At 37.3% G+C, this 27166-nt stretch overlaps 1 protein-coding gene across 2 annotated transcripts in view; it reads right to left on the minus strand.

Annotated features, from left to right (window-relative positions):
• Positions 1-17282, minus strand: part of LOC109407247 (ovarian-specific serine/threonine-protein kinase Lok) — a 34742-nt gene extending 17460 nt beyond the window's left edge. Inside the window, exons 1-4 of one of the 2 annotated variants that reach the window (XM_062850638.1) lie at positions 16624-17282; positions 7861-8018; positions 7425-7790; positions 7168-7348 (exon numbers count right to left, since the gene is read on the minus strand). In XM_062850638.1, coding sequence (XP_062706622.1) covers positions 7168-7348; positions 7425-7790; positions 7861-8018; positions 16624-16768 — 850 coding nt within the window. In that variant the 5' untranslated portion in view covers positions 16769-17282. Of the gene's footprint in view, positions 1-7167; positions 7349-7424; positions 7791-7860; positions 8019-16572 lie in introns of both variants that reach the window. The other variant, XM_029858898.2, reaches the window with a different exon arrangement.
• Positions 17283-27166: the final 9884 nt, after the last annotated feature.

Below are 27166 nucleotides of genomic sequence, written 5' to 3' on the forward strand. Positions count from 1 at the left end.
CGCTTATAGGGCCTGGAAACGTTCCAAATCAGAAAATGATAGAAATATCTATAAACGACTAAGAAATAGAGTGAATACTATGATATCTCAAGCTAAAACCAATTACGACAGACTTAAGTTTAATGTTGATTTGCCTAGTAAGCAACTGTGGCGAAATATTAAGAAGTTAGGAGTTACTAAAGAATCCAGTTTTTCTAGCGAAGACCTTGCTGCAAATGATATAAACAACTACTTTATTTCGAACTTTTCCGTAGATGCTTACCAAGAGCCCGTGTCTTCAACTGTGCAAGGTTTTAACTTCGTCCATGTGTTGGAACACGACATCATAAACTGTATTTTCTCAATCAATTCAAATGCAGTGGGTTTTGATAACATTCCGATCCAATTTATCAAAATTCTTTTACCTTTGGCTTTGCCAATGTTCAAGCATCTTTTTAACTCCATAATTGAAACCTCAATCTTTCCAAAAGCCTGGAAAAACTCTAAAATCATCCCAATTAAGAAAAAAGGTAATTGTTCTTCTATTACTAATCTGCGCCCCATTAGTATCCTTAGCGCACTTTCTAAAGTTTTCGAAAAATTGATAAATTTCAAATTTCCAAGCATTTAGTTGACAATAATTTGTTGCATCCACTTCAGTCTGGATTCAGAAGTAATTTTAGTACTAACACAGCCTTAACTAAGGTTCATGATGATTTGGCACAGGTAATAGATAAAAGAGGCGTAGCTATACTTTTGTTAATTGATTTCGCCAAAGCATTCGATCGAGTTTCACATTGTAGATTAGTTAATAAACTCATAAGCAATTTTAGTTTCTCTCAGTGTGCTGCTAATTTAATAAAATCATATTTGAGCGATAGACGTCAAGCCGTGTTCTTCAATAATGTGTTATCGTCATTTAGTTCAATTAAGTCAGGTGTCCCCCAAGGATCTGTTCTGGGACCCTTATTATTTTCTCTTTTTATTAATGATCTTCCAAATTCCCTGCGTTATTGTTCGATTCATTTGTTTGCCGACGATGTTCAAATCTATTTTACCGTTACTGGTGAATTTAATATGCATGTTGTTGCCAGGCAAATTAATTATGATTTAAGAAGTATCCTAGCATGGTCCACAAATAATTTACTGGCTATTAACCCATCCAAAACAAAAGCTATTCTGATATCTAGACAAAGAAACCCAAACTTGTTTTTGATGGACAAATAATTCAGTTCTTTGATAAAGTCGATAATCTAGGAGTTATTTTTACATGCAATTTGTCTTGGGATGCTTTTGTAAACACCCAATGCGGAAAAATCTATGGTTCATTGAAACGATTACAAATGGTGAGCAGACACTTTGAGACTAGTATGAAAATCAAACTTTTTAAGTCTCTTATTCTTCCGCATTTCATGTATGGCGAATTTGTGTATAGTAATGCTTCTGTGGCATCTCTAAACAAATTGAAAGTGGCTCTTAATGCATGCATCAGATATGTTTTTAATCTATCGCGATATTCCATTGTATCGCAGTTCCATAAAACAATGCTAGGTTGTCACTTTAATAATTTTCACGATTTTAGAATTTATGTACAAATGTTTAAAATCATCAACACTAAAGAACCACCGTACTTGTACAACAATTTGCAATTTCTAAGAAATACTAGAACTCGAAGTTTGTTTATTCCGCAGCATTCAACAACTTATTATGGAAATTCGATGCTCATGAGAGGCATTTCTCTTTGGAACCGATTGTCACCTAATCTTAAAATGTCCAGCAGTTTGAAAAGCTTTAAAGAGGGTTTGCTGGAGGAGCTTGAACGCATGCAATAAAGAAATCATATAAAACTAGTTCAGAAACTTTTAAATAGATAGTAAGTAAATTGTTATTTTGCTAGATCCCACCAGTGTGTAACATTCAAATAAGGAGTTATCCTTACGTTACATGAATAAATGAATAAATAAATAAATAAATATGAGATTTGAAATAAGCTGAAAATATTTCATGTTATCCCCATTCCGAATATCATTCTATTTTTGGTTCACCTTTCATTTTTAGCTGTTGGCGCGCTATTTGCATCCGCAAAAAATGGTGGCGCTCGAAGTATTTTTTTTTTAATTTTACTTTGCAGGGAAAAAAGTCTCGCGGGGGTAATATTAAGTGTTTATTAACCATCCAAATACGTACTCTTAGGCCACAAGAATGGATCGCCTGATGTTTATTCTAACACGTTTGGGTAAGTTCCCCTGGATTGTTTTTTATGTAATAATGATAATTGTTTTATTCTTTTCAGGAAATCTCAGTGGGAAGCCGTTTTAGGCAGCATCGGTTTGTGCAGGAAGGAGGATTATGGCGTGAAAATGGAAACGGTGATGCGGCAATTCGATTTGTGAAATATCGTAATGAAATTGTATTAAGCATTTTTTTTTATTTATTGGGCTTTAAGAGCTACAGTTGTTAAGAGTAGTCAAATACAAAGTTTATTTCTGAAACATATTTGTTGTATACATTTTTTACATAAATTCTGGCAAAATCTAATATCACAGTCGTTCCAACTAATTTGAGTGAAAATCGCTTCATTTGATGTATCACTCAAATTAGTTGGAATGGTTGTGATATGTATTATGTATTAGTTTTTGCCATAATTTTTAAAAATTATTGAATCCAGAAGTGAATAACTCCCATATAAACACTATTTGATTTCATAATTATTTTCATTCATTTCGCATCCGCTATATTGACTGAGTTTTGAATGACCATCATCCATACCTAGATTTGTTTTGATTTTGAGTTGTATGAGTATAACTCTAACTTTGAATGATTTTCATAGGGTTGGTTTTGATTCTGTCAAATCGGCAATTGAATGAGGGCCTTCTTCAAATCATCTGATATTAGGCATGGGGCAATTTTCATTCAATTTTTGGCGGGGATTTTTGTTCAGTGTTGGATGTTTTGTTTTGACAATAAAAATTGGTTTGACACTTGTAGGACCGGTACTGACGTTGTAAGGGCGTGGCAAACTAGATGTTGGTCACACGAACACTCGCGACATTGACATTCTGTGGCTAGTTATTCTACTGTTTTCCCGTTCAAAATTTAAATGTTTGTAATGAAATTGTATCCACTGTATTCCATTCTCCATTCGGGGAATTCTAAACGAAAGACATATTAACCTTCCGGTAGTCGCGCGGTTGACCAGTACCGCCAGCACCACGCTAATGCGGAGTACAAAAAGCGAGATTTTTTCAAGGTGTTGTACTAAATACAACAGCGCGATCGCTCGATGGTTAAGCTGACGATGGTCAACGCAATTTATTTGCGTTCAATGTGTGATAAATTAACCCATGATAAAGCTGGATTAGCACACAGGAAATGAATCGGTGGGACAGTAATGAAATTCCCACCAAGCTAAACTGTTCAGTAGGGGTAGGCGAGACATAATGAGCAGTTTAAGCATTTGGTAGATGCTTTTTCATAGAATGAGGAAATCTGCTCATCAGATACTCAAGAGCTGGTTCCTCGGGTTATGTGGGTTTTGACCCACTAACACTTATTTCCTCTCTTCCTTGTCTTCGCGGTATGCCCGTTAGGAATGACTTCAAGAAGGAGGGTGCGTACAGAGTACTCTCCACCAGCTACCGTCTTAAATTATCCTTTTTCCCTTGAAAGCTTGGGTTCTGGCTAGTGGACAAGCCCCCGGATGGGGAGCGAAGCCAACTCAATTTACTGTTGGTCGGACCGCCATTTTCTCTGTATAAGTACGATTCGGAAAACCGTGGACATGACCGTGGAAATAACGGGATCCCACTTGTCCACCCCCGTACATATCCTTTCAACAATGTTGTCCGGAGTGATAGCTCCACCGCATTTCTCCTTCATACTCAACCTTTGCTTCACGAAGCACGATAGCAAATCCAGCATAGACGAGAACTAATTTATATTTCTTGGACAGAAAAACGACCGGTTGTACAGATCGCTGCTAGCTTGGCCTTCTTATGCACTACCCAGTTCCCGTTAACGGGACGGATTCGGTATGGGTCCGATAGTAGTGCGATGTCTGTACATGACTCTGTGATTGACTGCCGCTGCAAACGTTGTGCGGCTTCACACTGAACCTCTGTTAGTTGTGCAACTTGAACCGTAGGACCTCTAGGCCCGCCCGCCGTGTGACCCCTGTTCGCCGTGCAAATCAGGCATTTTGGTGCCGAGTTGCACTCCTTGACGATGTGGCCTTCCACTCCGCACTTCCTGCAGAGTTTGCTCCTGCCGGGGCCTTTACACGCCAACGATTTGTGTCGTTGCTCGAAGCACACCAGTGGCGGCTCGTATATGCTGAACGGGATCTACTCCATTTGGCATAATGGGGTTGGCCTCTTGAGGTTTGATTTTCCTGCCCCTTGCGTGTTTCGCAACCGACATGGCAACCTGGTTACTCGCGCTGGCCGTCCTCCTCTAGCTCTTTGGCTTTTCGCCTGTCTCTGCCAGATGCTTCTTCGGCCGCGTTGCCTTCGCAGGTTTCGACCATGCAACTCGAGCCGTAAGGCGTCTTGACCTCTCCGCTACGGCTCCGGCGAGCTGCATGGTTTCGTGCTGCATCGTCGCGTTGCCAGCAAAGAGGAAGCTGTCCGTTTGGGTAGACCGCTCCTCCTTGTTCACATCAACCGAACTCCGCTTTTCGACCATATTAGTTCATACTCCTTCTTGGCCAGAGCCACACCCTAAAACCGATCAGCACTAAAGTCCATAATTTCCAGACTACACCGAAAATGTGTTACCCTTGCACATTCACAAATTCAGCTCCTGCGTCCACAAAATCGTGAAATTCGTAAAAAAAATGTTCGGCAATCTAGCTAGATTTACTAGTGACCTTGGTAAACAAAAAAATCGACATTTCGCATCTACAAGAGTGTACGAGCTGTTTTTGTGAATGTGTTACTGTTACACAGTTTTGGTATAGTTTGGAAATTATGCACTTATGAAGTCTTACACATTCTAGGTGATGAGCGGTCTTAGCGTGCATGCGATTTGCGTAGCTTCAGCAGGCTCCTCTTGCGGTTCAGCGCCCACGTGAGGTCCACGCCAGTCATCTGCGCTTCCTCGGCCGGTGCTGCGACGCCTCATGCTCCTCCTGTTTAACCTTCTACCATCGGCTCGCTGGTGGGTACACCAGCCCCTCGTAGTGGCGATCTCGCCAGTCCTCCTCGCGCAAACGGGTTCAATGCCGTTCTCTCTGCCTCTGTCCAGTTAAACAGTAGTTAGTTATCGAGCGGATGCTGTTGTCATTTCTGTTGGGTTTCCCCAGAGACAATATCTCTCACTGCAAATGAAGTAGTCGCCAATGTTCCTGGTCGGTTATCTATGCAAGCAGAGAGGCTACCCGGGGGTAGGCTCAGGCCCTTATGGGGACTGTGTACCATCTCAGTTACCAATTACAAAGCATGACCAGTATACCATAAATAGGAATTTAATGGCGTCGTCCCTGATGTACCCGAAGCACTTCTAGCTCCTTTGGAATCGGTGCCATGTCGCTTGTACAGAGTTGCTTCCGGATATGTGGAATTTTTGAAGAGCTCACTGCTGGACTTACGCCATGCTTAGGCTTACTCCGCTTGAGCAATCCGTATGCCCCGATGCTTGGTCACCTCCCGGTGCCAGAGGAGGTAAGTCCACACGGTTGTATGGATATTGTACGCTTAGGAAAGAATCTTAGGCTCCAATGTGGGAGTAGCTTACCGTTTGCAATTTGCACTTTCGAGAATTCAAAACTTTGATAAGTCAATTACGGCGCCGGCCACGTCATATGGTCATCGAAGAAGGAAGGGAGTAGTAATATAATGTTCGTGTGTTGCTACTAGATACTGAGATCATCTCTACTTCTCCAAAACTGTCACGGGAAGGAGTTTCTGTTCGTGAGGAGGAGAAAAGTCACATGCTCTGGATTTACTTTGGAGCATTTATATTTGTGACTCAATATGTTCCAATTTGAATGGGATTTTGTTCATGTGCTGGATTTCGTGAATCATTTACTTTCCCATCAACACATAACCATAATCGTCATCTAACTTCTGAAAAGGACAAATGAAAATACTTATTTTTTGTTCCAAAAAAATATAAAGACACATTCCACGCGTTACGTTTTGTGCGTGAATCAAACTTTTGCTTCCAAAAATCGTTATGTTGTTAAATGCTTGCTAACCAGCATATTCAAACGATCAGATTTGAATAGAAGATTCATTTTATGCTTTCTAATTGGGAATTGAACCTTTGTGCTTCGAAAGAAATCAAGAAATACAGCTTAACGGGACATCATCTCAAAAAAAAGACGAATTTTGACTGAACGCCAAGAAATTGGCTACTTTCTAGAAGTAGTTTTCAAAGTTTCAGGTACAATTAGAAGAATATGAGCAATTATCTTCATTTTAGTGCAAAAAGAATCATAATCGACAGCAGGAGCCCGGAAATATTGTTCAATGAAGTTCAAAACCCCCGGTGTAGAAGTGCGTGGAATGTGTCTAAATCGAAAACGATTTGTTGGATTGAAGTGATGTCTTCAAAATTGATTGAGAATATTTTTAGAACTTTGAATATACACAGAGTAATACTCATCGCGGATTAGAGTGTCCATCTCAGAACGGGATTTAATTTGTAGGAAACTGTGGGATTCTGAGTCCTGAGGAATAGCCAAGGGCTGAAAGTCTCTTTAATAAAGACAAATCAATCAATCAATCCTGAGGAGTCGTCTGTTAAAGAGTTCTATACAGGAAGCAAAAAAATACGGACACTGAAATTTTGAGTTAATAAATTGAAAGGTTATGACAAAAACTTACTATCTGCATCAAAACAAAGCAAATGAATATTGCAATTCATTTAAATTCCACATGCCACATCACACTATTGAGACGAAATCATCAATTCTATTTGTTTTTTTTTTTTAATGTGACCCCAAATTTCCGATCGGTAGTGTATGAACTGAAATCATTGTCTTTGCCTATGACTAATACTCAACATCGCGTTACCATAAGGCAACTATGTATCAAAACGATTGACTTCACGTAAATAACCCATCCAACTAATTTGCATAATTTTTCTAGGAATCGTCTACCTGCTACCAGCTTCTGTGCTCTACATAGACCCAATCAGTGCGTGGCAGGTAGGCATATCACTGTCCAAACCCACAACATATCTTACCTTTGGCGTGCAGATACTTCACAGCGTGGCACATCTGGAGGAAGAACAGCTTGGCATTGTGTTCCGGCAGGTACTTGTTTTGGATGATTCGGTTCAGCAGATCCCCACCCTTCATGAACTCCAGCACCATGAATACGGAATCTGCTTTGTTGACGATGTCGTGCATTTTTATTACACACGGCTGAAAGGCAAGAGCGAAAAAAACCGTTACAATTATAGAACTGTTAGGTGGAATGCGAAAAGCACACAGTACTCACATGTTCCAGGCTCTTCATGATGTTGACCTCGTTCATCACCCGCTGGGGATCGTTTAGGATTTTGGGCTTGCTGCACTCCGCCAGCATGTTCTTCACCACATGCTTCATGGCGTAGGGCGTGCACGTTTTGGTGTCGTAAATCAGGTGCACTACACCACACGCGCCGGAACCGAGCTTTCGCCCTACGTAGTACGTATTTTTGATTTCCGTCGGGAGACCTTTGGCTTCACTGGGAGTTAGGTCCTTGAACACCAAGGCTTTGTAGCTCGGGTGGGACAGCGCTATGATGTCGTCATTCTTGAGAATCATCCGCTTGTTGGTTCCAATAAGGTTACCATTGACAAACGTGCCATTTCGGGATTTGTCCTGGGAATCATTTGGATGTTGTTTTAATCGCAATTTCGGACAAAAAATTGATTTATCATCGCGGACTTACCTCTATGAACGTGGGACTGGTCAAATCTTCCGTGTCTTTGACGATTGAAAAATGATAGTTCGAGATTCTGCTGAGAATCTTCTCCGGCAGATGATCCTTGCCAATGCACAGGTGATTCGTAGGATTTCTTCCGGCTACAAACTCCGGAACGGCTAGATCTGTAATGGTAGTGTGTCACTGGTTAGGAACTGCTTCAAATAATTGATTGATTTATCTTTATTATAGAGTTTCAGCCCTTGGTGCTTTAAATAAATGTAATGGAATAAATATTGTGTGTAACATTTGAGTAACAATCACTAATTCATGTAGGAATCCCGGGAGAAATTTCTTAAGAAATACTGGCAGAAATTCTTGGAGAAATCTTAGAAATAATTCCTGAAGGTATCATATAAGACAGGCCAGAAGGAAGAATCTCAGAAGATGAAATCCTAGTAGGAACTCCTCGAGAAATTCCAGAAAGATCAGAAGAATACAGAAGAAACCGTAGGAGCAACTTCCTGTAGGAAATCTGTAAGAAATTAAAGTAGGAATTTCTGAAAGAACTCTTGTAGGAAGCTTGAAAGGGACCTCTGAAAGAATTAATGAAGAAAATCCAGAAGAACTCTTTAAGAAATACCATTCTGCAGCACGTGAATTCGCTGGTATGGGACCGTTCATAAATTACGTAGACTTTTTGGGGGGAGGGAGGTTCTGACTAAAGTCTACGCTCCGTACAAATTTTAATATTTTTGTATGAACGAAAGTCTACGAGGGGGAGGGGCAGATCTGAGATGACCAAAATTTGGTCTACGTGGTTTATGAACAACCCCTATTGATATTAATCGAATGCTAGGAACAAGCGTTTGTTCGAATGAGTGTTATCAGTTTTGTACCTTATAATTCAGCCCTATTATGCATACCGTTTGACAGCTGCACGTATTTCGACTACCACTTGTAATCTTCCTCAGTTTCAGTTATCCACTGAGGATAATTCAGTAACAAATTTTGAAAACGACGTATAATCAATGCTACACCTTTGATTATACGTCGTTTTCAAAATTTGTTACTGAATTACAAGCAAATCTCCTTCCCTAATTCTTTGGTAGATTTTAATTGCTTTATTTAAAGAAAATATGACCAAGTAACATTGTAACAGCGACTATGACATTAATTAATTACTAGTCAAAATCAACCGAGAAACGTGGGAAAGAAAGCCCAAACAGCATTTTGAAGTCAGCTGGCTGTAAAAGGTTAAAGAAACCTGTCACAAATCCTATAAAACTTTTATTAGGATTTGTAACGATCATCAAAACCTTCCGTGTTTATCGAGCATGTCTGATGCATATGATCAGCCATACTCCATCTGCAGCAGCCGATTCGCGATGAACCGTTGGAGGCGCATTAAAGTGTTAAAAAGGTGATATGTTTCACTAAAGAACACTACATTAAAATAATCAAAATGAAACTCCTTCACTTTAATACCGTCAACCCCTGCGAACTTGGCCAGGGCTAAATTTATTTCAAGCTAATTAAAAGAAAAAGGATAATGATTGTTAAAGTTCTCTGTATAACTCTGAGAAAATATCCTAGTGGAGCTGGCAAAAATCTCACTGATAGTCAGGTTATATCAGAGTTTTCGGTGGGGCAACTCTAGCGAAAATACTGCTAGAATTTTATAGAAAATCCTACCTAAATTATGGTAGAGATTTGAAATGGAAATGCCAATTGAAATCGGTGGAGAAAAATCATGTCACATTATTGAATATACTTCTCTAGAGTCCACTGAAGCAATCCCTCAAAAATCTCTGAAGAGGATTTTTGGAAAAAAAAAATCGAACGATTTAATAATGTTAATCTGAGTAAATTGTGGACTTTTCGAAGTAATTAATGGAGTAGCTCCCTGTTAGAATTCTTGACAGAATATAAATAAAATGACTAGAAGAATTTCTAGAGAAACCAATAATGGGGGGAATAAATTACTCCGGAAATCCTTGTAATAAATGTATGTAAAAACTCTAAAGAACGTCTTTAGAAATTATTGGTGAAATTGATCGATTTTCTTGAATTTGTTTAATTGTCTTTGAAAAAGTTACTTGAGTGTTTCGAGAAATTCCTGTGGAAATCACTCGATGAATGCCTGGAGAAAATCTGCACAGAAAGACTTGGTTAATCACCAAGAGAAATTCTTGTCTACCTGCAAAAATCGATGTTATACTATTTCTGGAAAATATGTCCAGGTTTACTGGAAAAAATAGTTATGAAATTCTTGACGATCTTGACATCGCGATGTAAATGTAAAGAAACACAAGGGAAGTTCATGTTCTAAGCAAATTCCCGGTATTTTTCCGGTTTTCCCGGTTGGGTGGCCACCCTGTTAATCATCAATGTTAACTTCTTTTCCCGATCAGCCTAGATAGCTGTGTAGTGTCGGTAGCGGTTGTCTCAATTGGCTAAGAATAACACTACCTGTTCCGGGGGTAAAAGTCCACCAAACAGGGAACCGCAATCCAAGGTGTCAGGCGACCCGTGCTGCGTGATGAATGGCTGAGGGGGTTTGAAACATGCTCGATCTTTAACGGAGCCCGTAGCGTCGATAGAACACCATTTTGGATTGCGTTGCAGCGAAAGATCTACCAAACTGAACCCTTGTGGCATCCGGTTTGTCAAGTTGTGATAATGTGTTTTGGTAATAAGAGTGTCAGGCCATTCGGCCGAAGGTCATTAGGCCGAATGGTCATTAGGCCGAATGGTCATTAGGCCGAATGGTCATCAGGCCGAATGGCCATTGGGGCTTCTTCTTGCCGTTACGTCCCCAATGAGACAAAGCCTGCTTCTCAGCTTGGTGTTCTATGAACACTTCCACAGTTATTAACTGAGAGCTTCCTCTGCAAATGACCATATTGCATGTGTGTATCGTGTGACAGGCACGAAGATACTTTATTGATGCTGAATCTACTGATATTTTACCCATGAATTTTTCCTTCTTTTAAATATAGGCTGTTCTTTCTAGTATCATTGCTTAAATAGTTTTTGGCGCTGAAACTGCTGATATTCAATACATAAATTTTTCCTTCTTTAAAACATGGGCTATTCTTTCTAGTTTCATTGGTAAACTAGTTTTTGGCAAACATTGTTGAAAAAGGTAAAAACCACGGCTAACTTTCAATTCGTCCTGATGACCATTCGGCCTAATGACCATTCGGCCTAATGGCCTTCAGCCTAATGACCCAGTATCGGTAATAAGGATTCATGCATTGGTACAAAGTCCTTGTTACTGGTGACAATTTCTAAAATTGCATTTATTCTACCTCGCTGATATCCAAGGTTGTTAACCGATAAATTATCGACAGTTAACTTAACGCAAACTCGATAACGATAAAGGTTGCTCGATAATCTTTCGATAACGATAACCAAACGATAAATCAACGCGAAGATCAACGTACCTTCGATAATTTTGCGATAAATCTAGTTACCCTAGTGACGGCATCAACAACAGTTCAGATCGCGAAGAAAATTTTTCGGAGACGTTATCGAGTCGATAATTTCCACAGTTAACTGTATCGCCGATGACGTTTCCGCCTGAAGACGTTATCGTTATCGACGATAAACGATAACAGACGTTAACTTTATCGCCGATAACGATAATTTATCGATTAACAACCTTGCTGATATCACAAGTTAAAAAAAAACGAAAGTCGTGAACTTCTGTCAATGACCAACATTTTTGAAGCACAATTTAGTGCTGATTTCGAAACCGACCTTCAAAAATTTTTAAGTAGTACAGTTTTTGAGTTTTAGCTCAATATCGAGTTTTACAACTTTTCAAAATATGTAATTTACTGAAATTCAAATATATTTCGTTTTGTTCAACCAATTTTAAATCTTTTTTCATAATTGAATGCTGAATACACTGCCATTCGATCATCTGAATACAGGTTTTGCGTCAGATTGATGAAATTCAAGATATTGGCGAGTTTTTGGGACAATCTTCTTAAATTTTAGCAAAATTCCCAAATTTTTTTGAAGAAATGTATTTTTTTTTAATAAAAGAAAAACCCAACCTAAAAATTATTTCTCGACGTTTAGTTAACATATCATATGTGGGCGAGTTACAGTAAAAAAATCAGCTCAATCGAAGCATTGATTACGGAGAATGAGATGTTTGAAGTGAGCGACTTTGCTTAAAAATAGAACAAAAATCGATTTCAAATAATCAACCTTGTATGGAAAGTCGAAAAATTTTCCGCTCTACTGTATTTTTTTTCTTTTGCGTTTTCGAACTCAGGGCATGATTCTACACCAAAAATGATCATCAGCTTACCGAGTTCAAAAATGCTGTAAACTAGTGTATTTAAAGATTCGGACTTTGCCTACCCGAGACTCAACTTGATTTAGGAAAACAAACACGCTTCACGTATCTAATTGCGTAATAACTTATTAAGGACTGTTGACTTCTGGTAATTTATAGACTCACATGAATTCTTATTGCAGAGCACATTCTCTAATTTGACATAATTTTGCAACTAGCCTAAAGTTCTGGGCTTTTCTTTGTTGTCCTGGGACTAAACTAGAAGCAAGACATGGATGGGACTACAGTTCTGATGATATCTGCAATGAGGAAACGTAACTTCGACAATTGCATTATTGATTGGATTAGCGAGATGTTATCAAACAGAGAAATATCGGCAAACCTTGGAAGCTCTTCCATTAGTGTCAGAGCAGTAAAAGGGTGTCCACAGGGAGGCGTGCTATCACCTCTATTATGGTCATTAATAGTTGATGATCTTCTCAAAAATTTGGAATCTCAAGGATTCGAGGTAATTGGCTTCGCTGATGATATAGTCATACTAGTTCGTGGTAAATATGATTCTATCATCACCTGCAGAATGCAAAGTGCTTCAAATTTAGTCTCTTTGTGGTGTAATAGGGAAGGGCTAAATATAAACCCTTCTAAAACTACTATTGTGCCATTTACACGAAAGAGAAACTACTCGATTGGAACTTTAAGATTGAAAGGAACAATTTTGGAACTTTCAGATACGGTCAAATACCTAGGTGTATTACTTGACAGCAAACTCAACTGGAATAATCATTTGGAGTATGCAATTAAAAAAGCGACTAATGCTCTATGGATAAGTAAAAGAACTTTTAGTAGGCAATGGGGACTAAAGCCAAAAATGTTCCGATGGATTTATTTGGCAATTGTAAGACCCAGGATTACCTACGCTTCATTGGTATGGTGGCCTAAGACTAGGGAAAAAGGTGCAAAAAAAAGCTAGAAAAGCTACAGAGATTAGCAACTTTTTCAATTACTGGTGCAATGATTGATTGATTGATTTATCTTTATTTGAGAGACTTTCAGCCCTTGGCTTTGGTGCAATGAGGAGTACGCCGTCGAAAGCACTCGATGCTTTGCTTCACTTGCTTCTATTACATCAATTCGTGCAATTAGAAGCTGAAAAGAGTGCTCTAAGGATTGAAAGATCTGTGAACCTCTTTGCAGGTGATCTTGTAGGTCATCTCAGCATCTTAAAAACATTTAATGTTAATCCTTTGATATTGAATAATGAAGATTGGATGGCGAAAAAATACAACTTCAATCGTTCATATCAAGTGATTAACGTTGAACGTGAACTATGGGGATCGGGTGGTCCGAACCTTCGATCCGGATCAATAGTTTTCTATACAGATGGTTCAAGATTGAACGATCAAGTTGGAGCAGGAGTGACTGGCCCGGGTGTAGATTTATCGATTCCGATGGGCAAGTGGCCAACTGTTTTCCAAGCGGAAATTCAAGCAATTCTGGAATGTGTTGTTATTTGCTTGCGCAGAAATTACAGGCATTCAAATATTTGTATTATGTCGGACAGTCAAGCAGCCCTGAATGCTCTAAATTCGGCGACATGTACATCTAAACATGTTTGGGAATGTGTCCAATCACTTCAAAAATTGTCTTGTCGTAATCAAGTCAATCTATACTGGGTTCCTGGTCACTGCGGAATTGAAGGTAACGAAAGAAGCTAGGCTCGGATCGTCACACCAATTTATAGGACCAGAACCTTTTTGCGGGCTTTCTACTGCATCTCTTAAAATGGAGCTGAAGGTATGGGAATTATCAAAAGTGGATGCCAATTGGAAAAACACTTCAATAGCGAGGCAGGCGAAACGTTTCATTGATCCGAATGTAAAAATGACTTGCAAAATATTGGAACTCTCCAAGAAAGATATTAGTATGTATACTGGTCTTATGACAGGTCATTGTCCGAGTCAATATCATTTGAAGCTGATCGGAAAACTTCAAAATGATCTGTGTCGTTTTTGTAACACAGAAAAGGAAGACTCAGAACATTTGTTATGCCATTGTCCGGCAATTTTTAATCAAAGAATGAGGTTCTTCGATAAGGGGCTACTTGAACCCTGTGAAATCTGGAGAACAAATCCTAGTACGGTATTGCACTTCATCCGATGTGTAGTACCGTGCTGGGGAAATGCTTTATGTCAAGTGATGACGACCACTCCCAATAGTGGTACGTTATCCAGACAAAGCTAAACAAAAATGGGGAATATGTCACAATAGATCAAAACAATGGTCGCAGTGATGCTAATACCCAACACGGAATAAAAAAAATAAAAAAAAAGATTTCCGATGCATGGATAAATCAGGCCAAACATTTGTATAGGCTAGTTATTCTACTGTCCTAAGTGCAGATGAGTCTCTCTTTAATGCCGTTTTTCTTTTTGATCCAGTTCCAACCTGGGTTGGAACTGGATGAGATCACAGTTTCAACCCCAACCCGACTTCGGTTTCGCTTGTACTAAAGTTTGTTTGACGTTGTTTGTTTACACATTTTCCGCCAATCCAGTTCCAACCCAGGTTAAAATAAAAGCGGCACAAGTCTCCTATTTTTCGATTATAACGTGCTTGTATTTATACATTTTGATTTACTTCTTGCGTCGGAAGGTAGATTACACAATCCTTTTCCGATCTACACATAATAAATTGTCAAAATGTCCACTGTAACATCATAATAAGTAATTTAAAGAGAATCGGAACAAAGAGAGCCTTTCTTTTGCAGATTGGACCTTTAGATATGTTTGTCGCCTAATATCAGTGCCACCGTTTTGTTATTCTCAGAAATCATATTGATTGCATTCAGGGTACGAAAAACGGATCACGCCGAAAAACAAACGCTTTGTCCTAAGCGGTGCATGTCGGTAACAAAGACGCTTCGCAACAAACGCATGTCAAGCGATGAGAGCAATAAAACAAATATCGCTTGCCGTGCGTGTGCCGATATTTCGGCATTTCTGCTGAAATTTTCGACCCACATCATCGAATTCATGAGCATTTGGACGAATAAAGGGTGCCGTTATAGTTACGCGTGAGAGTGGGAGTGCGCGTGTGCGAAGCTGCAAAGAAGAATGTCAACAATAGCAAATTCACGAAAATCCTATGGACGCGCACTTTCACTCTCACTTTGAAGCGGCACTATGTCATCGCCGTAAGACTCTTGCCATCCTCAGAGTCGAGTTTCAGTTGTAAAATAATGAGAAAATCACGAAGTGAATAGAATGAGACAAATATCAATTAAAGTCTCAATGAAAACGGGACCATCATCGCATTCGATATCTTGAACCTCTGAGGTAACAAAACAAGAACTGTACAGAAATCGATACTTCATTGCCTCTTAATGGCAATGGAATAGTACGACATGCACTAAATACTAAGGATACGGGTAATCCACAAAAGATCTAAATAGGATCTGGGACCATTTGGTCAGGAACACCTATTTTGGGCACTTGCTGCTATAACTCAGTCAATTTCAAACCGATTGACTCGAATTTTTGAACATGGCTAGCAACTGTACCTATGTGATCGTGTCTCAAAAATCAAGTCAATCGGTTCAAAATTGATTCGAGTTATAGAAGCAAGTTTCCAAAATAGGTGCTCCTGCTCAAATGGTCCCACACCCTACTGGTCGCAGTGGCTCACCAGAACAGAAAAAAAGTAACTTCATTCGGCCCGAGAAGCCGACTCTTTGAAAGTGATTGTTTCCATTTACTATATGGTATGGTATATGGTATGAGGATTTCTGCCCTAGAGGAATCATAGAAATATTTTTAGGGAATCTAAAAGTAGTTCTTGAGGAGTTCCAAGAGATTGAATAAGAAAATTAGATTTCCTGACGGAAATCTTCCGGGAGAAAGGGAAACATATCCTTCTTTGTTATGATATCGCAATGGCATCCCGGGAAATCGATCACCCCGGGACGTGCATCATTCTGCAAAGAGTTGTTCCGTGCAATGCAATTTTAACATTACGTCACTCTTGCATTCACCAAAAAAGACAGCTATATAATGTATCCCAAAGTAGATGATAATTAGAAGACTGTAAAATGTAAAACAAGGATGTGTTCCAAGATGTCAGCAAAATTTTGACGGTAAACTACATAATAGTAGGTAGTTAGGGAATGTATTTTCTAGTAAAACATATAAACGATGCTTTCGAAATGCTGCAAACTATTTTGCCAAGAAAAAATAGTCTGTTTTTGTCCACTGAAAATGGTGGATGGTTTAACTAAAACGGAACATTAGGAAAAATAACTATCGACTTGCAAAATTCGATAGGTCCTCCTTCAAACCATGATACATAAATGATGCAATGTGCATATTTAAAAGATCAATTGCTTATTCAAAAATCTATTCTAAAACTCTCATTCTAGCGGCATGTACCATAGCTGCTGGACGCAATTCGGGGTATTATTGGAAGTGCTTTTTTAGTACCGAGGCTTTTGATTTTCAGGTTCTTCGCGTAAAGCCGGCCCCAGACTATGTTCTCCACCGGTTGGCTCTCGATCTGGCTCCACAGGCCGGTCTGGGTGCCCGTTTGGGTGTTCGGTTGTGTGCTATCCTTGTTGTTGTTGGCCATCGTGCTGTTTTATTCTTGTCTTCTTCAACAATCAGGAGGACATCAGCCTTGTGCTGCTTTACAGATTCTTCCGTCAACTCATCAAAAATTTACTATTCACGAAACGATCACTACAGACTGTCACTCTCAACACTTTTCTTCGAAATCCGTCGCGTCAAACTTCGTTCGGGTTTTACTTCGATCACATCAAGGGAGCGCCATTACGTTTCCCAGGCGACCCCAAACTGAATGGAAATCCGACGTAAATAAACGATCACAATCCAGAGCAGACTTTTCCTTCACACAACATATACGTAGGTAGGCGATTTAAACAAAACCAGTTTTTTTCTTCCACACGCTGAAGAAAAGCAGGAATACGAAAGAAACGAAATCGTAAGATTACACAGGAGAAAAGGATCTCCAATTTCACAGCAAGAGAACGAACCGCACCACACAAAGCACACGCGTTTTTTGTTTATCGCTTGTTTTGCTGCTGTATCAGCAGAAGTTCGCTTCGCGAGGACAAAAACGACGATAACCCAGTACGGAGGGTTAGCCTAACATTAGCCTAATGTGAGACTAACTGGTCAGCATGTTAGGCTAACTTTTTGTCTCACTTTTGGCTAATGTTAGTCTAAAATTAGACAGATATGACACACTTTTGTTAGACATGTTGCAAATTCGAAACATGTTTGTTAGTCTAACATTAGACTAACGTTAGACATGTTTTACTATGGGCTGTTAGACAAATGTTAGGCATAAATTTTATGCTGCTTGTTTTCATTCCAGCTGTCATCCGAGCAAAAAGTATGATTGTAGTAGTGAACTTTTGTCGACGTTCACTACTACAACCGTACTCTTGCCTCGAATGAAAGCTGGACGAAACAAATTCAATAAAAAAAACTCGGAGCCTGTTCAATTTCAATTTTAATTAAATTTAATTTAATTTAAAATTAAATTAAAATTAAATTAAAATTAAATTAAAATTAAATTAAAATTAAATTAAAATTAAATTAAAATTAAATTAAAATTAAATTAAAATTAAATTAAAATTAAATTAAAATTAAATTAAAATTAAATTAAAATTAAATTAAAATTAAATTAAAATTAAATTAAAATTAAATTAAAATTAAATTAAAATTAAATTAAAATTAAATTAAAATTAAATTAAAATTAAATTAAAATTAAATTAAAATTAAATTAAAATTAAATTAAAATTAAATTAAAATTAAATTAAAATTAAATTAAAATTAAATTAAAATTAAATTAAAATTAAATTAAAATTAAATTAAAATTAAATTAAAATTAAATTAAAATTAAATTAAAATTAAATTAAAATTAAATTAAAATTAAATTAAAATTAAATTAAAATTAAATTAAAATTAAATTAAAATTAAATTAAAATTAAATTAAAATTAAATTAAAATTAAATTAAAATTAAATTAAAATTAAATTAAAATTAAATTAAAATTAAATTAAAATTAAATTAAAATTAAATTAAAATTAAATTAAAATTAAATTAAAATTAAATTAAAATTAAATTAAAATTAAATTAAAATTAAATTAAAATTAAATTAAAATTAAATTAAAATTAAATTAAAATTAAATTAAAATTAAATTAAAATTAAATTAAAATTAAATTAAAATTAAATTAAAATTAAATTAAAATTAAATTAAAATTAAATTAAAATTAAATTAAAATTAAATTAAAATTAAATTAAAATTAAATTAAAATTAAATTAAAATTAAATTAAAATTAAATTAAAATTAAATTAAAATTAAATTAAAATTAAATTAAAATTAAATTAAAATTAAATTAAAATTAAATTAAAATTAAATTAAAATTAAATTAAAATTAAATTAAAATTAAATTAAAATTAAATTAAAATTAAATTAAAATTAAATTAAAATTAAATTAAAATTAAATTAAAATTAAATTAAAATTGAATTAAAATTAAATTAAAATTAAATTAAAATTAAATTAAAATTAAATTAAAATTAAATTAAAATTAAATTAAAATTAAATTAAAATTAAATTAAAATTAAATTAAAATTAAATTAAAATTAAATTAAAATTAAATTAATTAATTCATTCATTTAATTTTAATTCAATTTTGTTTTGATTTTTATTTAATTTTAATTAAATTTTAATTTAATTGAAATTTAATTAAAATTTAATAAACATTCAATTAAAATTTAATTAACATTCAATTAAAATTTAATTAACATTCAATTAAAATTTAATTAAAATATAATAAAAATTTAATTAAAATTTAATTAAAATTAGATTAAATTGAATTCAATTTTTTTTATCCAAATTTTATTAATTTTTTTTTTAATTTTATTTAAATTTTATAACAATTTTATTAGAATTTTATTAAAGTTTTTTTAAAATTTTATTAAAATTTAATTGAAATTTAATTAAAATTTTAATAAAATTTTCTTTAAATTTTATTAAAGTTTTATTAAAATTTTATTAAAATTTTGTTAAAATTTCAATAAAATTTAATGAAAATTTAATTAAAATTTTATTAAAATTTGATTAAAATTTATTTAAAATTAAATAATAATTAAATAAAAATTAAATGAAAAATAAATCAAATTAAAATTAAAATGACTCACCGACACGATGAGGCCAAACTTAACGGAATCGGACACTGTTTTGCAGATGACTGGTTCCGGCAACGGTACGACGAGAACGAACCGGACTTATTGGCCAGTAGCAGCGGCGAGGAGCTGACGGGTCGGACGACGGAACGGCTAAAATGGTTCTTACCAGGTTGTTACGGTTTTAACTAATTGAAACGCGCAATTTTTAACATTTTCCCGACCGACGAACGCTGCCGCAATCAACAAAGTTATTTTTTTAACTGCCGTTCAGGCAACTGTCAACAATGCGCGAAAAAATCGAACACTGAGCATAATTTCGGGGTTATGATTTATGCTCTCCAGAAATTTTCGATGAGCAACATATCTAACAAATGCCTAACAGTGTCGAACGCCTAACTTCCTCCGTGCTGGGAACCCACCGCGCACACTGGCTTGCTCTGGATCTCTGGATCAAGGATCAACGAAAACTAAACGATCAACGGATCGGGTCACCGTTCGCTTCGTTCGCACGCATCTCCACGGGTACACACTTATTTTTTTTTTTTTTGAGGATGCGATTAGTTTACACACGCAGCGAACTATTGTTAAAAATAATCTTTAAACAAATTAATAAGATCCTGAAGTTTTTGTTTTCTGTTTTCTTTTGTCTTTAAATCTTGAAAGAAATAAAGAATAGATTAAACAAAATGTCGAAGAAAGACGTGAGATCTCGAAGTTGTTTCAATTTTTAAAATTTTATTTTAAACTTTTGAAATTTAATTTAAAGTTTTTGTGTGAATATTTTTAGTGTGCGAAAGATGTCTGATGGCGTTTTCAAAGATTTAGCGCCAAACTTGGTTTTGGCGGTTTCGATACACGTTCAAAAATTATTACACAATTACTAGTAATCCTACAGTAATCCTACATTATGTAGAGGATTTCTAACAATTACCAAGTTTCTTTTTTCCAGCGGCACAAGTGCACGGAAAACACCTCAATAATAAAAAAAAGTTCTGGAGTTTGATTTGATTAGGTCCTACACAGCAAAAAATAATGTAATCCGCATCGATGTATTTAAGCCGATGTACGAAAAAATCTATGTAACAATGATTTTCAGATGCAAAATCACGCCTTTTTGATGCTATATTACATCTTCCATGAAATTACACCGATACAGAATAACAATTTACCATTGCACCGAATCTGTGTAATATTCCCATCCTTACAACGCCAATATTACACAGAAACAGCTGCAACCAAATGGTTACGAATTGGGTTGACAAAATTACACAAATTCTACACGCTAACCTGAAACTACCCATCGCCTGGGTCGATTCTACCCGGATTTTTATGTTGTTAGCAGTTGTCAAAATCCGGGTTACCCGAAAACCCAGATTGGTTGAATCTGGGTAAAGATCTGGGTAATCGGCACTTTGTCACTTTCCGGCTTGAGAATATGGCAGCGGTCAGGCAAACGCTGGCAATTATGGATATTTCCTCGAAAAATATGAGGATAAATGACGGGAAAACAGTTAAATTCTTCCAGGGAACTGTTTTCCTGCATCAGGTAAGTGAACAGCAAATTGGAATAAAATTAACAAAATCAAGGTCCAGGAGGAGCTGGGTACCGGTTACCCAGATTTTGCCACCAACATCGGTAACCCAGATTAGAGTAAAGGTGCCTTCCCGGATAAAAACTAACCATAGGGTGTATGGTGAAAACCATTCCTGCACCATACAGTGTACCAGCTACAATAAAGTGTATTGTAATGAAATGGTTCGTTATACTATACATTTACATTGGATTTTTATGTAACAATATATTATACTGTTTTTCTTACATTTGAACCATTCACTTTTCCGAAACATTATTTTTCCGTGAATTTTTAATTATTTCTGGTGTTCGATTTGAATAGATCGTATGTTTGCTGTGATTCCTATGCAGATTCGACCTATTCAAATCGAACACCAGATTTATTCAGTTTAAGATTTTATCCGTGCTTTGTTTTGTTGATGTTTGTGACTTTTTTGATGCAAAGGAAAGGAAAGAAAAAAAGTGAATAAGTTGAAACATCAATTTAACCTTTTGGAATCGATTTTTTTCGCCGCTGTTGAGGCAACGTCGCTGGTGTCGAACACATTTGTTATGCTCGGTTTCATCGCCGGGGTCATATATGACCCCGCCGGCTCCAAAGGGTTAATGCCAATAACATGTTTAAATCAGTGGTAAACTGCAGGTCCAAGCAGGGGTCCAAGAGATATGGCGGGCTCGAGGGCGGGCTAGGTGTGTAGAGTGCGATGAGAGAAATACGAATGCAATGTAGGCCAACCCGGAAAGATGCAGGTCAGATTACCGTAAATCAGTAGATGAGTTCAACACTTCAACACTATTCTTTCTGTATTTGCATTTAGGGGAGTTTTCTCCTCTTCTCTCATGTGAACTTGCCTTCGACCACAATCGAATCAAATGCGGTTGACAAACTTTATCTTTGACGTAGAGCCATCTTTAACATATGGACTGGACTGAACACTGAAATGACTTTTAATATAGGTTCGTCTGCGGGTTCGTTTTTTAACCTAACTTATATTTGAATCGAACTTGACAGTTATCTCATGAGTTGTTATGTATTTCAAACTTTAGTCAAACTGGTGCCTCAATATTGCAATAACGGTTAAGCACGCTGTAATGATACTTATGTACCTCGTCACCCACTTCATGCAACTACATTAGTGGTCTAATAACACTTAGCGCGCTCGGCATAGTTCCATCATGCCGCTCAAAGTGTTGCCACAAATAATGCTTAGTTTGCGAAACCCGGTTATCTGGCTGGTGGGGAATGGGAGCCTAAGCTTCAACTGTTAATGCATTCAGAGACTACTCAGACTTAGACGTGGGCGATCCTATATATGAAGGGTTATCCAAAACGCTCTGGGAATTCCCAAAGCGCATTCTAATAAATCTAATAAGCCTAAGATGTAAAGAAATGTAAGAAATGTAAAACAATTCAACATAACAAAAGAGAACCATTCCAAAACCATTTGATTAAATGTATAACCAGTAGTGAAATTACAATTAAAAACAATTTATTTACGGTACATTTTATTGTTTGAAACCATTCATGTACCATACAATGTACGGTATATTTAAACCCACGTATCAGTATTTTGAACAATTCATTAACAATAAAATGTATGGTTTTGCAAAAAAATATATATGGAGAAAAATATTTTTTTATATTGTTACGATACTTAACAACCTGTATAATATATTGTAAAAATCTTATTTACAATGAATGGTATGGTATCCTACATTACATCTTATTGTTTTTGTATTTTTATTTTTACAGTGGTGTCTATTGTAAAAATATGGTTCTAAATAGTACTGTTACAATATATCGTTCGGTTTTTCTACTGTATTTTTTATTCGGGTTTACTCAGATTAGAGTAACTGCAGTTTTGCTCAATCTGGGTCGCTTTGACACCAATCTGGGTAACTGAGGGTTAGCGTGTATGCCATATCGCATCTACTCACGTGTAATAATACATCTAGCAGCACCAAGGGGTTGGAAACTCTGACACCTTGAATTGTGTCGAACGGTGTTCCTCGGGTGTTTTTGGGTGTTTCTGTGTGTTTGACAGCGTCTTTGACATATTGTCGGGCCGCCACCAAACCGGACTTCGCACAATCAAGTCGCGACGCGACCCGACTCGCGACGTTTTTTAATCATGTCAAAAGTAGTGCGCATCCTTCCCGTTGTTGTTAGCAACACAGCGCACTAGATGCGAAACAGTTGCGACACTTGTGGACCAAGAAAATAACAATTTTTGATTGAATGTCTGTCTTCATTCCAACCGGATAGACAATATCTACGCAAGACGTCAAATTTGTTCATCTTTTCCAATATTTCTGGCAACACCGCATGATTGTTTTGTTTATCCTTGCGAAAAATAAGAATCCATCAGTGAAATTACCACAAAAATATATTTTTGTCGCAGTCTGGTTTCTATTGTGGTATCGATCAGATGTAGAATTTATGCTACCATCTTTCGTTACGACACAGAGCTACTGAAAATGAAAATTATCGCGGGTTATAAACAAGTGGCGAGACGAAGAGCCATTTCTTCTCCTCCGAGTTCTCCTCTTTCCAAGCGAATTGCTCCGCCGTCTATTTCCGGGTCTATTTCATTAGACACAGTTGACTTGGAAGTGGGCTTTTCAAGGCTTATGAGTGGAAATTCTGGGCCAAGGCTGAAGACCATCCACCAAATATCCATCCACTGTCCACGTCCACAGCAAAATACTCGTAGAAGCCGAGGAATTTGAACCGCCTGAACACAATACCCTGATAATCAAGCCAGAGGAGGAGGAGGAAGAGGAGACAACATAAAGGATTGCAAAGACTTCATTTCAAACAACCGTGATTTTTACCGGAAGATGCAGGCCAATCTGTGCAACACGCCGCCAAGTAGAGAAGAGGCGAGGAGAGCTGCTTAACTATAGTTGCCGCTGCTGATGCGCACTGCTTAGCCCACTGTTTATGGGAGGAAGAAGAGAAGTTTTTGTTTAAACGCTTAGGAACTTGTTGTTTTAAATTTATTTTTTGTCCGAGATAAAATAGCGACATGTCTTAGCTGTTCTAAAAAAAATAAAACTTTTGATCAGTTTATTTCTTGAACACTTTTAATTCTTATTTTCATGATGTGGTGTTCTTTCCGGTGAAGGATTGTTGTTTTTTCCTGGTTCTCTTCGGAGGTGTTCGAGATTTCGATCGATTCTCGAACGAATAAGCATTGGTTGGAGGCAGACGAGCTTGGTCCAGAGATGGCTGATAGTGACGAATACCTTCAGAAGTGATTCAGACGATTCAGGACGAGGAAGTGTTGTACGTTGAATAATATGACGGTGGGATGACATCAGCGAGATGGTCGATTGTTCCAAAGGTTTTTTTTTTACCATGGCCAATGGAAAAAAAATCCATGAACACTGGGGTTGTTGGTGGAGTTGTTCCTTGTGCTTAAGAGATTTTTTGGCGATGGCCTGGGCAACAATTGTCGAATCCGATTTGAACCAGTTTAAGTGTCGTTTAGATTACCACTGGGCAACTGAAGCAATCCGCTTCTAAAAATATAAATAACTACGTTTTTTGACTTTCCCTTTCTTAATCAAAATCCCGAAACTTACCCGACTTTCACGCCCAGTTTGACATCGTTCACTTCGCTGTTGCTTCCGGTAGTCCTTCGTTTAAGCACCCCTTCTATGTACCAAAAATTCCAAGAAAAATTCCATACCGGTTCCACATGGTTGCCCCTTTCAGGATTTCACTCGATCCCTTTTTTTCGGAATCTCCATTCCGCGCTGGTCGTCGCGACTGGTCAGGGTGTTTTTGTTTCCATATGCTGCTCTTCGTTAAAGATGATCTTTCTGAAAACTATGTTGCCGGAGCTGAGGATCTGGCAATCGACCTCCCTCATTCCGGCTTTGGGTTGCAATGGTAGCGATAGAGCAGCACCGTGCTGTGAATGATAATGACGGTTTGTAGGAACCGGAGTCGCCCAATGAGGGTTTCAATGCGGAGGATTTCAGCGTTCGCTCCTTCTGCAGTCTTGTTTGCCGCCTGGTCGTTGTATCCGCTTATTCACCTACAACTTTTCCTTTTTAGCTATCTGGTCGATGGTAATGTTGGGCCAGGTGTTGGACAGGATTTCGTCCATCAAGCTCCGGTCCGGAGAAAATGTACATACTTGATTCTGCGCTGTTGCTCGTATCCGGTATTTACTTGCTGCCTGTTTCGTTCCGCACAGCGACCATAAAAACTGAAAGTGTAAACATAAACATCGGCAAACCAGTGACGCAGTAAAATAAAAAATCATTATGGTGTTACAATTGGAAGGTGTCGAAAAGGTGTCAAAAGGTGTTTTAGGTGTGTGAAATGGGTGTTTCACACAAGGTGTCAGAGTTTCCAACCCCTTGATTTTTGTGGTAATTTCACTGATGGATTCTTATTTTTCGCAAGGATAAACAAAACAATCATGCGGTGTTGCCAGAAATATTGGAAAAGATGAACAAATTTGACGTCTTGCGTAGATATGTCAAAGACGCTGTCAAACACACAGAAACACCCAAAAACACCCGAGGAACACCGTTCGACACAATTCAAGGTGTCAGAGTTTCCAACCCCTTGTTTGAACTTCTAGTAACCCTGTAGGCATCGAAAAACACACTGATGGTAACTCTTTTTGCTGTTTTGTTTTGATTATGCGTTCCGTTTCACTCCGTTCCATGAGCAGAATGACGTCTGATCCATTTTTAGTTTGAACGATGTGCAGATTAGAGGGGGTCAAATTAAAAATTGTTCAGATTAGATGAGGTCAAACCAACGGGGGTACACGGTATGCTGATTACCAATTCATCGCCTACCTTCGGATCTTCTACAGGAATGTCATCCAGCACGGCATGCTCGACAACGCTGGCTAGAGCAGCATCGATGGTTTTGTCCTGTTTTGTCCCCTTCTTCGCTCGATTGCTTTTGTGGCGTGGTTTCTTTGGGTGTTCCGTTTAATTTTGAGTTCTGGCGAAGCATCTTGATGGACTGGGCAATTCACTTGCTTTCACATTATATGTCAAAAATGTCAAAGCACCGAAAAACGCCTAAAAACACCCGATCAGCACACTGCAACACAATCAAGGGTGTCAGAGTTTCCAACCCCTCGGAAATTTCTTACGATCTGCGTATTTATTGTAAGTTGCTTTCATAATAAAACGCGCTGCCAACTTCCAGTCGGCATTTCTGAATCATCACAACGAATCAAGCACTACCTCTGCTGCTGTTTGTGTTAGTGAGATCGGAGAAATGTCAGACTCCCGCCTGCTGATTGGCTGCGACGACTCTGGCGACGGTTTCACTCGCGACGGATTCAAATCGTCGCGTTCGATAAGGGGGAAAATCGTCAATATATAAATTATGATACCCGAGGGGGTTTCGGCGTTTTTAAAAAACTACGACTGCGCCACTTCAGTTTCAGCTGAAGACTCTCTCTTCTGTATTGTGCGAATCAGTTTTTATAAACTAACACTTCCCGATCGATCATGATTATTCCTGATCTAACCTAACTGAACTTGAACTTGAAAAATATGTTGCGCCACAGCTATGACGATGATTCTACGTCGTATGATGCGCGGGTGGATGTTTATGTTTGGTGCGATTCGGCTGCAATGGTGCTCCGGCGAATGAATGTTTATGTTGACTCATGATGATTGCGTCTCAGGCTTGGATAGCGAAAGTGGCTTATTGACGAATATCGGCATGATCGGTGGTAACGGTTTAATTGTGGTCAGTGGAAACGGGTTGCTCGTAACTACTCCCCTCCGTGAAGTCGAGACGTCCCGGGTCGACAAAAGTGTTGATTGTATTCTTGGGGATGATGAAATCTCTCGCAATTCTAATGACTCATCTTTAGCTTGGTTGTTTGATACTTCTTCTAAAAATGGTTTTCTGCGGAAATTGATGTTGACGTTTTTGGTTTTGACCTTGTACAAAATGATAAGGGTTATAATTCCCAGAATGCTGAATACCGACAAACTTATTGAGGAATAATGGTGAATTTGATGACTTGTCGATAGGGTTTCCAAATGGTTTCGGTTTTGTATTTGCAGATCTTCAATCGAACTTTCTATAATCTGCTTTTCGATATGTAAACCATCTAATGGTACTATCAACGGCATCTCTGTTTTGAATATTTCGGTATTTTCAAATTTTGTACTGTCTAAAATTATACTGCAATTGCGAAATTCTATTAAATACGAGCCAGTTAGGTTTCTGTTTGTTATTT

The sequence above is a fragment of the Aedes albopictus genome, chromosome 2 (genome assembly GCF_035046485.1).
Source record: "Aedes albopictus strain Foshan chromosome 2, AalbF5, whole genome shotgun sequence".
In the NCBI taxonomy this organism is placed as follows: Eukaryota; Metazoa; Arthropoda; class Insecta; order Diptera; family Culicidae; genus Aedes; species Aedes albopictus.